Source organism: Neomonachus schauinslandi, chromosome 6 (genome assembly GCF_002201575.2).
Source record: "Neomonachus schauinslandi chromosome 6, ASM220157v2, whole genome shotgun sequence".
In the NCBI taxonomy this organism is placed as follows: domain Eukaryota; kingdom Metazoa; phylum Chordata; class Mammalia; order Carnivora; family Phocidae; genus Neomonachus; species Neomonachus schauinslandi.
Window position 1 is genome coordinate 46,940,344 of NC_058408.1, and position 15,678 is coordinate 46,956,021.

A 15,678-nucleotide genomic window follows, 5' to 3' on the forward strand; every position below is an offset into this window, starting at 1 on the left:
GGAAAAGCTCCCGTGTAATAACAGGATTTTATTAAGTTGATTAAGTAGTGAATAATTTTCTGTTTTTGAGACTGAAATATGAATGCCATTTGTAATAAAAGAGCAGAGCAAAAATGCTGAGCCAAAAATTAAAACCATAAACTTTATTTCACAATTATTGATATAAACATTTCATAAGAATAGTTAAGTCTCAGATTTTTGTCAGGGAGATATGAGTGATAGATATCACGGCTTTTAATAGCCGCAAACTGGCCTTGGAAACTGATGATGTCACTGTGAGTAATACTGGAGGGGTTTTTTTTGTTGTTGTTTTTTGGGGTTTTTTTAGATTTGTAGGCACGTACCCTAATAGTAGTCCAGATATAAAGAGCCTCATGATTCTAAATAATATTCATAATTGATTTAAGAAAAGCAGCTCTATGCTTCATTTTGTCAAGTTTCTTTTTGTTAACCCTTTAGTAGCTTAGATATATGCCATGCAAATTTATTTCACCATTAGGGTCCATCCAAGGAGAATTCTAATAGCATGTGTCTTTAATGTTGGTCATGAAAATAAGCCAGGGTCTTCCTATTCAAGTCTGCAAAAGAAACAGACTGTGATTTTAGAAAAAAAAAAAACATTTTAAAGAAAGCTTTGGCTCGGGGCGCCTGGGTGGCTCAGTTGGTTAAGCCACTGCCTTCGGCTCAGGTCATGATCCTGGAGTCCCGGGATTGAGCCCCGCATCGGGCTCCCTGCTCGGCAGGGAGTCTGCTTCTCCCTCTGACCCTCCCCCTCTCATGCTCTCTCTCTCTCTCTCTCTCTCTCATTCTCGCTCTCAAATAAATAAATAAAATCTTTAAAAAAAAAAAAAGAAAGCTTTGGCTCTGATGAGGAGCAAGCAAGGAGTATAGGAGAATTCAGAGTTTACCACTAGAGATTTTTTTTTTTGGCCTTACTAAATTTTATGAAGAGTACTGAATTAGAGTTATTATGCCCTAAATAATGTTATTTTGTATTATGTTGCCATATATTGGACATAAAATCTAACTCAGTTTTTCAGTGCCCTTTTAAATGTTTAACGAGCAGAAACCAGAACAGTGGGTTCATTTTCTTAAAAATAAAAGGAAAGAAGGAAGGAGAAAAGGAGAGAAGGAGGTAATGAAGGAAGGCAAAGAGGAGGAGGGAAGGAAGGAAAATTGGAGATGAGCCAGTTTTCACAAATGACGGAAGTAATGTATCTAAACTGACTCATCTTTCTGTTTTTCACTCAAGGCCAAAATCCATCAAATTCTCTCTCTCTCTCTCTCTCACATACACACACACACACACACACACACACACCAGAAAAATAATTGTATTTTCCCACACCAACCTGATTTATTTGTTAACGTTATGGCATGATCCTTGTGTTAGAGCCTCTTCAATATGATTTACTTCTGACTTGTATTTGGGGTTGACGCACAATCGTGGCCGAACGGTCCAAGTGTTAGCTTTCCGGGCGTTGATCCACTATGGCTGATAAAGAGAACTGCCTGTTGCTAAATGTAGCATTTACAGATTTACCTCAAACATTAGTTTCCAAGGGCTGCCATCACAAATTACCACAAATGGAGTGGATTAAAACAAACAGAAATGTATTCTCTCACAGTTCTGGAGGCCAGAAATTGAAATCAAGGTTTCCTCTGGGCCACACTCCCTGCAAAGGCTCTACAGAAGAATTTGTCCTTGCCTTTTCCAGCTTCTGGCAGCTCCAGGCTTTCCTTGGCTTATGGCTACATAACTCCAGTGTCAGCCTCCAGCTCCATATGGCCTCTCTTCTGTGTGTGTGTCTTCTTATGAGGGTATTTGTCATTGGATTTATGGCCCACTCAGATAACCCATGACGACCTCATTTCTTAGATGCTTAGCTTAATTACATTTGCAAAAACCCCTCTTCCAAATAAGGTCACATTCATATGTCCTGGGCCTGGGTGGGGGGGTAAGAGCATGGACTTATCTTTTGGAGGGTCCCCATTGAACCCACTATACCTGTATTGGTCATTAAGGATCAGATGCCTTGTGATGAGTAGATATACCCAACATTAAGTTCTCTACATATTTTTGTGAAGGCATAGTAACATCTTAGTGAAGAACTAATGAGAACTATAAAGTGCTATGTAAATTCTACACATTATTAAATATGCAAAATTATCTTCACACCTGTTGCATTATAAAGCTCATGGAACCTAATACCAGCATGCTTTTTATTGGAAGTGATGATGACCATACCCACAAAATACTGAATTCTAAATTATAGTTTCTATCCATTGTATCCTCTATTACTTGCTTCAATAATTTTTTTAAGATTCAATTTATTTACATATTTACATGCATATTTATACTTATACCACTTCCTTTTCCAAAAATAGATGGTAAATATTGAGAAACATCATAGAAAGCCTGTATCCTAGGTGTGTGCAGAGAAAAAGCTCATTTCCTCTTGAGAAAAGCTAATTTATTATATATAAATATATATTTATTTAAAAATACATATAACTATATTTATCCATATATAAAAATAAATAAAATGGCATATATATGCCACTCACATAAATTTAAGGTGCTGTTTTAAATATAAATATTTAAAATATAAATTATATTGTTAAATACAAATTAGTGAGTTTTTAAAAATACATTATCTCATTTAATCCTCATATCAGTCCTGAGGAAGATAATGGTATTAACTTTACATACAGTGATAGAAAATGAGTTGCTGAGAAATAAGAAACAGGTGGAATGTAGGTGAAATGGGGGTGGGAGCCTACCATTTCAGGGATAGTGAACAGCCTGGTCCCTGTTTGGATAGTTGGTTGGTTGGTTCTTATGATTCCCATGGTGCCATTAGGGGAATATCACTAAATACACACCACAAAATAATTTCTTCCCTGTTGACTTGTGGTGGCTACACAGTGTGTCTCAGACCACCCAGCTAGCAAATCTAGGTGTCTGTGTTTGAGGTGGGCCTTTCAGACTGCACAGCCCAGGCATGGAGACATCCAACACATCCTCTGCCTCTATCATACTGTACTATCATATCTATTATTTATCTTTCCCATTGATTTATGATCTTCAAGGATTCAAAGACAGCCAAGTTATGACTAGAACATAGCAGGTATTCAATAATAATTGTTGAATGAATTAATGTACACTCTGAAGAAATAGTCCACATACACTGCAGATCTCATGGTAAATACTTTTTTCATAGCATTTACTATGGTTTTAAGCCTAAGGAGTAATTTGATTATTATCTTTCAGTCACCAGGCTATAAATCCCATAATGACAAGAGTTTCACTTACTGTGATATCCCTACCTCTTAGCATGGAGCTTTGATTTGCAACTAATGGTTATCATTGAATAAATCGATGTGATGACAAAGAGTAGGTTAAAATAACTTGAGATTGTAATGATCATTTCCCTAAAACCTCGTCTCTATAGAAATTTCTCTGTACCTGTCTCTCTTTTTCCTTTTCTTTCCTTACTTTTCCCCTTCCCCCTCTCTTCCTCTCTTTTTTTTTTTTAAGATTTTATTTATTTATTTGAGAGAGAGAAAGCACATGAGAGGGGGGAGGGTCAGAGGGAGAAGCAGACTCCCCGCCGAGCAGGGAGCCCGATGCGGGACTCGATCCCGGGACTCCAGGATCATGACCTGAGCCGAAGGCAGTGGCTTAACCAACTGAGCCACCCAGGCGCCCTCTCTTCCTCTCTTTATTGACATTTATTTATCAAACTTCTGTATAGCAATTGATAGGTGTCCAGGACCACTCTGAATACTGTACAGACATTATTTTATTCTACTGCAATCATAAGATATATATTATTATTATCATACTCATTTTATATTTGAGGCTATTGAGTGTGGATACATTAGGAAACGTGCCCGTGGTCCCACAGCTTGCATTTGAACTCAGGCAATCAGGCCCCGGAGTCTGCTCTTTTACCACTGAGAGTCTGCTTCTTATTTTTGTCACTACCCCTTAAGCTGTATATAAACATAAATAAGCTGTATTTATGGCATCTCTCCATATTGATTTATGCTTTCTTGTTTCAACCTAATACTGTGTGTGTGTGTGCTTACCCACTGCATTAGTCAGCCTTGATGCAGAAACAAACCTAAAATCTCAGTGGCCAACAACAAACATGTTTTTCTTGGTCACGTTTCATGTCTGCAGCTACAAATCAACTGCTGTCGTTGTGTTTAGGTGTCCTCTCGTTCAGGTGGGGATGTATAATTCTCTTACTGGGAAGGGAGCTAATATGTGGAAACCATCACACAATCTGCCACGCCCATTAGCTAAACTCTTGGTTTCCCTGTCTGGCCCATTCTTGGCCACTACACATACAACATTCTGAGTACAGAAGTTAAATTCTTTTTATAAACAGATGCAAAAGAAAAGCTGATTCAGAGTAACTCAAATATGTTTGTATACATAAAATTTACTAATTTTAATTGGTTGTGTTGAGAAGGTACAAGTAAAAATTCAGTACCAGAGTGTTCCTCATTTTGCTTCATCATTCTTTGACTCTGAAGGGTTAAAAAATGTTCACAGGGCTTATAAATAACCAGAGCCCTAATGGGTTTTTTTTTTTCTATAACAATTACATCACTATAATTTCATTCAGTTCAGTTCATCAGTAAATTTTCACATGCCTCCTATAGAGCTAGCCCTATGCCAGAAATTAACAAGTGTACTTATAGAGTGCTTCTGTAATTTTTTTTTTAATTAATGAGCTTCTGGAGAACAGGGTCATTATTCATCTTAGCAAGGAGCACATTGCTAGCACACAGTTAACACTTGATGAACACTGAATGATGGCCAGACCAACTTAATAAATAAAAACTGAAAATTCCCAAATGCATCTTTACCTCTCCTCCATAGGAACTTCTACTTGCAGAAAAGTGGGCCAAAATGAACAAGCTCCCCTTTCCAAAGATTGATCCTCAAGTGTTTGATCGAGAAGGACTGAAGGAGTGCTATGTCTTTAAGCCCAAGAATCCTGATATGGAGAAAGACTGCCCAACTATCATCCACTTTGTTCTGGCCAACATCAACTTCAGAAAGTACAAGGCTCCAGGTACATGGGGAATAAATTATGTTCTATAAAGTAGAAATCCGGTAAAAGACTGATATTAAGTGAGTTTATAACAGCACTTGCTGTACTAGCTACTACAATTTTGAATGCTCCCCTTACCTTAACAAATAACTACTATCCTGAGACCTCAAGTACTGCCCTCTTTCTCACTCCAAGATTCCCTGAGTTCTTCATAATTCAGAAACTGATACATCAACAACTGGCTCAATAAAAATCTCTGGGGCTTTATTCCAAAACCTGGGCTTATGTTTGTTCTGATTGATTGGCACCCTTGCCATAGGGATTATTAAATATTTTGAAAATTACCCTTGCAAGGGAGCCCTTGTTTCAGAAAAAATCATACAAAAACTCTGGGAATGTTAAGTGACCACAGGATTAATATAATCTGGCAGTACAACATAAATAATAATTTCAGGTTGCTTCGTTATGTTTTATAGAAAAAGAGAATCAAGTTCAAGGCACAGCTGTCCTGTTTTACTACATCCAGAGTCTGTAGATTCTTCTATATCCTGGAAAATATTGATTAACAAAAGGAGATCTAGAGATTGACAGGCAGAATACTTAAGGCCTAAAAATCATATTATCCTTGGACCAGAAAGTGCAGTTATGAGAGGAAAAGATATAAAAGATAGTCATGGCAGATTTGACATGGGATGATGGAGAAGAAAGTGATCTTCCAGATGGTGGAGGAAGACAGAGAAAGGATCAGGAAGGGAGGTTATTACGAGTCATTCTTCAAAACAAGAGAAGGAAGAATTGGTGGGCATTTTTAGTTATTGAACAGTAGAGTACTTGAAACCCATTCCTGTGGCATGAACACAGTTAGATAATGTTTTGGTTTGGATTCCCCAGAAGCAGATTCCAGGAAAGGAATTCAAGTGCAGACCGTTTATTTGGGTGGACTAGGGAATTTTACTAAGGATGTAGGGAAGTGATAAAGGAAGATAGACAACAAAATATGTGTTAGTAAGCCAACTACCATGAGGAAGATTTGATCCTTTTGGGAAAGCCTAGGAAATGAAATAGAACCTATGCTCCAAAATCATCCTTCCCATTCATACCACAAGAGTCAAGGGAACTGGGGTATTTATATCCTAACTTCCTAGAGTCTTTGGTTGACTGCTGCCTGGGGCAGAGTGTTATTTACCAGAATTTACATCCTGCTGCTAGAGAGCAAAACAGCCTGTTGCAGGATGGGGTAGAAAGATGAAGATGCGGGCAATTGGAAGTTTCCCAGGCAGAACACCTGGATATCTCAACCCAGGGAATATGGGTGGGAGCATAACAGTGCATACTACAGATCCCATGACCCCAGTGGGGGCTCCCTATGTTATGTTTACAGCTATCTGTATGTTTTCTTTCTTGGGTTTTAGAGATATTTTGCTGTTTTCAAAATCACACCATTTGAGACTCTTCTAATATTTAGGTGTTCCGAGAGAAACTAAAGAAGAGAAAGAGATAGCTGATTTTGATATTTTTGATGACCCCGAATCACCATTTTCGACCTTCAACTTTCAATATCCAAATCAAGCATTCAAAAGGCTGCATGATCTCATGCACTTCAATACCCTGAACAACATTGATGTAAGTATCTCCTGTGATCCTTGACAATGTCACATACTTCCATATCACATGAACATAGCAATACCTTTTTAATTCATTAAAAATAAAAATAAGGTTTATGAATGATACCATCCAAATTGTACCATTTTATTTTTTGTATGTTATTTTATTACTCTCCAGAAGAACCCTATAAAAATCACAAATAAAAAGTAATCGCTCTAAATTGGCAGAGCCCATATTTTATATGATAATTTGATTGAAGGATTGGTTAATACTCAGCTTCTTTCCCAAAGTATCTAATGTATTCGTCATCTGATAAAAATAAATTATGAGGAGGAAGAAAAGTGATAAGAAGGAAATATAAGGGTAGGAAAGTGAATGTAACCAGAAGTGTAGTTATCTGCTAAAATATCACGAATTTTCATAGATACACTCATGCTTTTAAATGCCCTTATTTTTGTAGATCTTGGGAATGTTGACAAAAGTAGCAGCCTTCCCATTTTTAGCTCATGAGATATCAAGTACGCTTTGCGTTAGGAACTTCAGAAACAAGTCATTCTCTTCACTTAGGTCATCCCTAACCACCGTATATCTGCTGCTAAGATTCCGTGACCATGTGAAATTCTGTAATCTCTAACTCACCATTTAAGAACACTGTTGTAGAACTGGAATCATGTTGGCTTGTAGTTCCAAATCACAGTGTCTGACAAATTATTATCCATTGTGAAAGCCCAAGTTCATTATCCTAGCTGGATTTTGCACATTAAAAAGAAAAGAGTAAAAGAAAAAGAAAGAAATTAATTGGGGAGGGAAAAGTGTTGTATCTGATTTGCCAATCTTTTTGGATACCTTGCAAATGGTGCAAAAGAAAGCACAGTATATGGATGAGGGTTCTGTGTATATGGGATTAGTTTTCTAAATATATTTTTTCTTTTTTCTTTTATCTTACAATCAGTAGTCATTAAGAGAAAATCAGTATTTTAAGCCATGATTTAAACAGACATTCTCAAGATAGAGTTGTGTTTAATAAAACCCCTTGCTGTCAAAAGAGAACCAAGGGGTAATAGCAGAAGAATCCTATTTCTAGTGTGAAACTAACAAACTCAAAACAATGTATTCCTTAGGATGAAATGTATTAAACTTGATCAGTTGTCCTCAAATGGAAAAAAAAATAGACTGTAGGAATATATAAATACCCTCTTGGACTTGGAAAAATAAAAGGATACACATACATACATATATATATTTATATCTGTGTATGTACATATCTGTATATATTGTAGATGAGTGTGAGTGGATAGATATCTGTATCTGTAACTTAAACAACTACATTTTTCTCATTGTTTTTCAGTTCTGGTTTATATAAAACCTGCTAAGCTGTTTGCTATAAAGAATGATATAGTTTTATTTATATATTCTTCAAAGTAGTTTGACACATAGATGAAAAAGTAAAAGCCTAAGCAAAAACAGACTGAATTTCAGAATAACTTTCCTGACAAACCGCTCATCAAACATTAATTAATAAAGCAGGATTTAATTGCTTCCAAAAACTTCTCTGGCATAGTGTGTAGAAGCAAGGTCGTGGGCTTTATATCTCATTTAGATCTCAGATGGGCCACCTGTGTGACTTTGAATAAGCTACTTAAACTTTTTGGGCCTCAGTTGCCTCATCTCTAAAACGGGTATAACAGCACCTATCATAATAGCAATAGTGAATCATCAGGGGACGTATGAACAGTCAGAAGCTGCTCGATAAGTGGGAAGCTTACTTATGTGTGTCTATATCCTATACCAGGACAGATACACCCCAAGACCTTTGCAAGTGCCCAGAATTAATAATGTAGACAAGTCTATACAGGTAATAGCAGCCTAGGCAGTAAATTTTGGGGGTTGGAGGTGGCATGAATGAATGTAAGCTTTCTCTTAAATTATATGACCATTGAGACTTGTGTTCAAGTGATTCGTGTGTGTGTGTGTGTCTGTCTGTATGTGTGTACATTTCATACCGAGGTAGGAATTCCAGTGTTCACTGACATTTTGTCTCTTTTTTGATTACCGTCCTGACCCCTCACTTTTAACCAAGAAAATGTATTTTATCAGAATCAAAGCTTCTTGATAAGCGATGATAAATGAAGACCAACAAAACTGCCAGGGTAGAATGCTGGAGAGCTCATTAGGCTCAGTCATTAGCTAAATCACTCATTCCCACACCATTTGAATAGAGTAGCTTACTAATTCACACTTCAGCAATGCAGCACATCATTACTTGCCATGGGCTGTCAGAGCTGCTTGCAGATTGTGGACCCTGGGAATATACACTCGTCTAATGCAGACCCCTGACTGCCAGCTCCAGAGAAGGTGGTTTTCACGTTTGTGGCCACGACTGCCGTGGCTGAAGGCTAATTTTCATCTTCAGTTAACATTCTGGCTTAACTTTTTATTCTGAAAAGGCCACCCTGTCTCCGACAGCTGTATGCTTCTGTTGGTTTATTTTCTCCAGAGATCCTAGCTGGCCTGCTTGGCTGAACCTAAATTCTCATTCATCTTTAGAGAACTTTTGCTCTGTTTCTGCTCCCGTCATGACAGCAGCCTGGGTTTCTCATTAGCATCAGGTTTCGGCACTTACTCAGTCCTCCCAAATTCCTTCTCACTGAACATTGCCTCAGTCATTTTACAATGGTGGTATTTAATGGGGGGGGGGGGGGGGAGTTGCTGGTGGTTTTTTTTTTTTTAAGAAACTTAACATAGAAACATAGAGTGACTTACACCAGTAGACATGTGGTATGCGGGAAACGCAGAAGCTTTGGAGTCAGACCAAATTGAATGTTTAAACCCTCTTGAATGAGTGACCTTGGACACGTTGCCTAACTTCCAAATTTTCCTTTCCTGGTTTGTAAGGGGAAACAGTGATGCATATCTTGTAGGACCAGGGTGTTGATTAAGTAAAATAATATAATTTAAGGGCTTGGCATGTAAGAGACACTTAATAAATTGAAGCAACTAATATGATAATAATAATTATGATCAGTGTTCATATTGTCTTCTGCTTTTACTTATAAATTTTAAACCCTTTAAAAACAATAACTTGCCTTATTTACCTTTTGTATCCTCCAGAGACATTTCATCACAATGCCTGGGACCTAAAATAAATATGTAATAAAATTTTAGTGAATGATTTTTAAAATGCTATTGACTTATTGGCTGAAATTGTTGAAGAGTTCGATGTGATAGGAAGAAGGGATAGCAAGTGTCAGGATGCAGGTCTGTTGGTTGGAGGCAGAATTTCTGACCACGTAGAATGGGCATGGAGTGTGGCTACATGCTCTCCTCATAAATCACCAGTTTAATCTGGAGAGAATGTGGCTCTGAGAGTTCCTTTCCCAGAACCTTGTTGATTCAGTGTTCACAGGAAAATGTACTGTTACACAGTCTCACTCATTCAATTTATTAAATTAGTAGGCATATTCTAAGAACAGGTTATGTGTCAATTTACTCAATATATGCCAGTGGTGCATAATAATGAGCTTCTAAAATTCTCAAACGGTTCTATAAAGTGTTAAATACTCGATGCTAATTAAAATGAAGAAAAGTAGGGCCCCGGGGTGCTTCAGTTGGTTAAGCATCCGACTTGATTTCAGCTCACGTTGTGATCTCAGGGTAGTAAGATGGAGCCCCACAATGGGCTCCACGCTGGGTGTGAAGCCTGCTTAAGATTCTCTCTCTTCCTCCCCCTCTACCCTTCCCCCACCCCTGCTTGTGCTCTCTTTCCCTCTAAAAAATAATTAATTAAATGAGGGAAAGTATATATCCAGAAGTACTGGTGTTTAATTCTTAATTTATTGCTATTTCATCATCATAGTAGCATTTAGGTAGGGTTAAATTTTTTATCTTTTAAAAGTAATTTAGAAGCTTATTATATATCATGGCCTAATATGTAAGGCCCAAATTCATCTACCTTTAATGCTGCCTATAATCTCCTTCCATCTTTTATTCATTAATTCAACACATATTTATTGAGTATCTACTGTGTCAGTCACTGTTTTAGTAACTAAGGATACAACCATGTACAAAAGAAAACGAAAAAAGTTTTGAATGTTTAACATAAGCTAGATATTTTCCCCTCAACTATTTAACACACAGAACTAGCCTCTGAGGTAGGTATCTTTATTTACATGTGAAGAAACTGAGTCAAGGGTAATGGAGGCAGATTGCTAGAGGTCACACAGTCATGTGGGGAGCCAAGATGGGGTCGCATGTTTTTTCCTCACTCTTTCCCACTTTTGAACCATCTGTTTCTCAAGCAGCCTTATTTCCTACTATTTCCCAAACACAATCTTCATTCCAGCCAGGCCAATTCCCAGATGCTTCCTACACATGCCATGATCTCCCACCTTCAGCCTTTTTACAGGATCGTCTTTCTTTGAGAATGCCCTGTCCATCCACTGCACTTACAGAGTCTGCCTGTCCTTCCATGCATCTCATTGTCTCCATGAGTTACACTTGGTTGAACTCAACCTTCTGTGCATTCATTACTTTTACAAATATTTATGGTTCCCCTTCTCTGTTCTAAGTGCTGCGATCAAAACTGACAAGACTAATAAGGCCCCTGCTTTCATGACACTTCAGTTTTTATTGGAAAGGCAGACATTTGCTGGCAGATTCGTAGCAATTTTAAGACCAGAATATCTTCTTATATTCTTCTATATCTGTAATTTTTATTTCTCTTTCAAAATATACGGTAACTTCCTCATTGGGGTCATTTTTAATTTTCTATTGCGGGAATTCAGTATTTGCTTGTGGGTTACTTGGGAGACGTTCACATTTTATGTGTTTCCTTTTCTTATTCTCTGCCTTTCTTTCTTTCTTTTTTTTTTTAAGATTTTTATTTATTTGACAGAAAGAGACACAGCGAGAGAGGGAACACAAGCAAGGGGAGTGGGAGAGGGAGAATCAGGCTTCCCGCCCGCCGAGCAGGGAGCCTGATGTGGGGCTCGATCCCAGGACCCTGGGATCATGACCTGAGCCGAAGGCAGACGCTTAACCCTTAACGACTGAGCCACCCAGGCACCCTATTCTCTGCCTTTCTTGCTGTAGATTTAAAGAGTCTGGATGAACAATTAGGAGGCTCATATTGAAGGACACCCGTGAAGGATGATGTGGGTCAGTCATACTTAGGGAGGGGCAGGGGTGTGGAGAGGTTTGAGAGAGGAGGGCTGTTGTAGGATACCACAGAAGGGAAAGATTTAGAATCTCAACGATGAATTTCAGGGGGGATGAAAGAGGAAATTAGATATAAACACTGATGAAGATTACACCTAATATTTAAAAACTAAGAAGATTCAAAGATGGCATATTTCTTCTTTGGACATGGAACTGTACCATGTGTCATGACAGGAGGTTTGGATTTAGCACTGATGTAGGATTGAGTTTAGCCTCCTCTGTTTATATCATAGAATTATAAATCACAACCAATGGCTGTGTTCTGCAGCAATCTGAAAAATCGGGGCAATGGTTTCATAGTGTTAATATGCCACCTAGTGGTTCAACTTGCACATTCTAATTGCATATGATTTGGGTTTTTCAGAGTTAATAAATGTAAATATTCCTTTTCCTTCATAAGAATGGCCTGTTTACTAGAAACACCGCCAAGGCCCACTTATGAGAAATCCGCTAGTTCATGGTATTGATATTGCTGATTTTTTTGTGCCTATGAATTCATTATAAAGGAATTAACAGCAGTCATTATTAATATAATTTCCCTGTGGTTTTTTTTTTTTTTTTAAAGCTTTTAAGGTATTTGGAAAATAAAGAGTTGATTTTTATTTGACTTGGGTATTTCTCTGCAGTGAGGGTTCCTGTGTCTTGTGCTGGTATGGTGAAGGAGACACCAACTGAAAACTTGCTGTCATACTATCTAGAAAGCAGGGAGATTTTTTTTTTTTTAAGATTTTTATTTATTTGACAGAGGGAGAGACAGTGAGAGAGGGAACACAAGCAGGGGGAGTGGGAGAGGGAGAAGCAGGCTTCCCACGGAGCAGCGAGCCTGATGCGGGACTCGATCCCAGGGTCCTGGGATTGAGCCCTGCTCACTTGCTTGCTTGTTCTCTCTCTCAAATAAATAAATAAAATCTTTAAAAAAAAAAAAAGATGTAGTAGGACACATTTGATAGCAGAATTGATTTGCTGACTTTTACCATATAATAAACCCATAATTGGATATACATTGTGTGTTTATTTCTATTAAACTTGATAGCCTCGTATCCAAATTAAAGCTCCTGCATTTTCACACATATGGTCAGTTTAAAAATAACAACAATAAATAGATGCTAGTTATGGAACGTTTCCGAGGTGCTGGGTATTGTACAAAATACTTTATATAAATCCCCACAAAAACCAAGATTAGTATTATTATTCCCACTTTAAAGAAGACGAAACAGGTTCAAGGATTCTCCTTGATCTCACACAGCCAAGAAGTGATTGTGCCTAGAGGTCCTGGGTCAGGGTCTCCTTCATAGGCCTGAAGCCTCTTCTGTCACCACAGAATTCATTATGTTTCCCTTACTCCTGGGAAAAATGGGCTCAGCAAATACCTGTTTTTCTTAAAAGACTCAGTAATGTTTGAGCCCATAAGACAATATATATACATACAGGTATGATACTATGTTTTATTATACATATTCTCTATATATAATTTAAAAATCGTAAAGCAAATAAAGATGTCACATTTCTGTGATAAATCCCTCTTTCCAGAATACAACTCTTTGTTGTTTAAAGTTACTGTTAGAGAATTAGATGGGTCTGCCCCTCAGGTCCAACATAAAGTCACAGAATATTAGTTGCTTGTTAGCACCCCCCAGGTCACGTATCTCTCTCCTCTAGGCGTTGAACCTGGCTTGCCCAGTGACACTGGATGTGGACAGGGGAAAACCCCTCTACATATCTCCAAGGCCAAGTGGGCCACTCTAGCTCTGAGTGGGAGGGGGCCTTGGGTCCTAAGCTGCTCGGACTTGCCAGGTAGGGCAGAGGGCTGAAACACATGCACATAATACCTTAATGTTGTTTAACAATCCCTAGGGTAGAGAATGAAGGGAATTGTAAAATAGTCCCTGTGATTTTCTTCTGTGCCCTCAAACTTGTAGCTCATTGGTTAAGATGAAATCCTATAGTCCTGTCCTAGGGAGTGGAGTAATTCTGATTTTGAAAGGGTTCCAAATAAGCAACAGAGAAAAGATTAATATACAGGCCTCTCTTCCAAAGCCCATTCCCATTGCCCTGCAACAACTGCTTTAACCAAATTCCAAATCTTGTCTTCTTTCCAGAAGTTCTTTTTTTTAAAAGATTTTATTTATTTATTTGACAGAGAGAGAGATAGCGAGAGCAGGAACACAAGCAGGGGGAATGGGAGAGGGAGAAGCAGGCTTCCTGCCGAGCAGGGAGCCCCATGCGGGGCTCGATCCCAGGACCCTGGGATCATGACCTGAGCCGAAGGCAGACGCTTAACAACTGAGCCACCCAGGCACCCCATTTTCCAGAAGTTCTTAACTAGGTTAACTTCATACCAGAAGAAAATATAATTGGAATAGCAATCTTAGAAGTTGTAGTCACCATTAATTTGAGTATATATGAAAATTATTCTGAATAAAAAAGTCATCATCAATAAAATCACAAAGTATGGTATTTTCTAGATAGAGGACATCCATGTTTTATAACTGTATTTGTTTAGCTGAGAAAACGGGGTAATTCTTCGGCAATGCCTTCTTTTCTCATTAGGCTTAAAGAAAGTCTGCTACTCCGTTGTGGTCCCTCTTTCCTGTTTGTCCACTAACTGTAAAGAACATAAATTCTACGTTTAGTAGTTACTTATTTCTTCCCTCTTATCACCTCCCCATTGAAAACCAGAATAAAGATAAATTAAGCTCTGGACATGAGCTTAACAAGAGTATAATGGTGGGATGTTGGATTTAAATATACACATGCATGACTCCGAGGTTTCTCTCTCTATTTCAAAAAGAAAACTATAATAAAAAGATCAACTAGATTTTTGTTTTGACCAAACGAATGTTTACATGAGTTTAGAAGAATACTAATTATACATCTTTTCCCTCTATTTGCAGGTGATAAAGAATGCCATAGTTGAGAGCATTGAATACAGAAGACAGAATCCATCTCGCTGCTCTGTTTCCCTTAGTAATGTTGAAGCAAGACGATTCTTCAACAAAGAGTTTCTAAGCAAACCCGTAGCATAGTTTGTGTAGTGGAAAGGGCAGCAATTTCTGATGCTGAGGCAGTTTGAAATTCCATTACAACTGGATTTAAAAGCATAGTACAGATATTAGTACTGATCACAAGAGACTGGCTGATACTCAAAGTTGCAGTTATTTAGCTGCATGAGAACAATACCATTATAAATTTGTTAGGTTGATAGATGATGTGATTATGTAAAAATATACTCAGCTACATTTTCTGTCAGTATAGATTTCCTGATGCAAATGTAAGGACATATATTGTAATTTTAGACATTCCTCACCAGCTATCTTATGTGTCCTCTTTTTTAAAAAAATGTTTTCTTTTTAGAATATTTAACAGTTCAGTCTCAATAAGTATGACTTTGCATTGTGTGTAAATGTTATTCACTGACTGGATTTATTCATACCATGAGACAACACTATTTTTTATTTATATACACATGTATACATATATGAAATAAATATATCAATATGCAATTAGCATGAGATAACTGAATCTTTGCCTAATTTTAATGGAGTATTGCAATGTAGCTATGAAAGATTCTCAGATTCATAGCTTTCAAACACAAAAATTGTTAATCCTAAATGGTAATGTGAAATTTATCATTTTAAATCATGGTTATTTTTCTTAAAGGAGAAAGCATGTGTCATTTTTTGAACAAACACTATATCTTTATTCAGCAAATAGAAAAAAAAAATGTAACCTCTTCTAGTTTAACATTTTACTTTGAGATTATGTTGGACTGTTTGTCCACAAG

At 37.6% G+C, this 15,678-nt stretch overlaps 1 protein-coding gene across 2 annotated transcripts in view; it reads left to right on the forward strand.

Annotated features, from left to right (window-relative positions):
- PLA2G4A (phospholipase A2 group IVA) overlaps positions 1–15,412 on the forward strand; it is a 152,491-nt gene extending 137,079 nt beyond the window's left edge. For both annotated transcript variants that reach the window (XM_044916394.1, XM_044916395.1), the window contains 3 exons: positions 4,898–5,093; positions 6,538–6,695; positions 14,789–15,412. In XM_044916394.1, the coding sequence (XP_044772329.1) occupies positions 4,898–5,093; positions 6,538–6,695; positions 14,789–14,920 (486 nt within the window). In that variant the 3' untranslated portion in view covers positions 14,921–15,412. The remainder of the gene's footprint in view (positions 1–4,897; positions 5,094–6,537; positions 6,696–14,788) is intronic.
- The last annotated feature ends 266 nt before the right edge of the window (positions 15,413–15,678 follow it).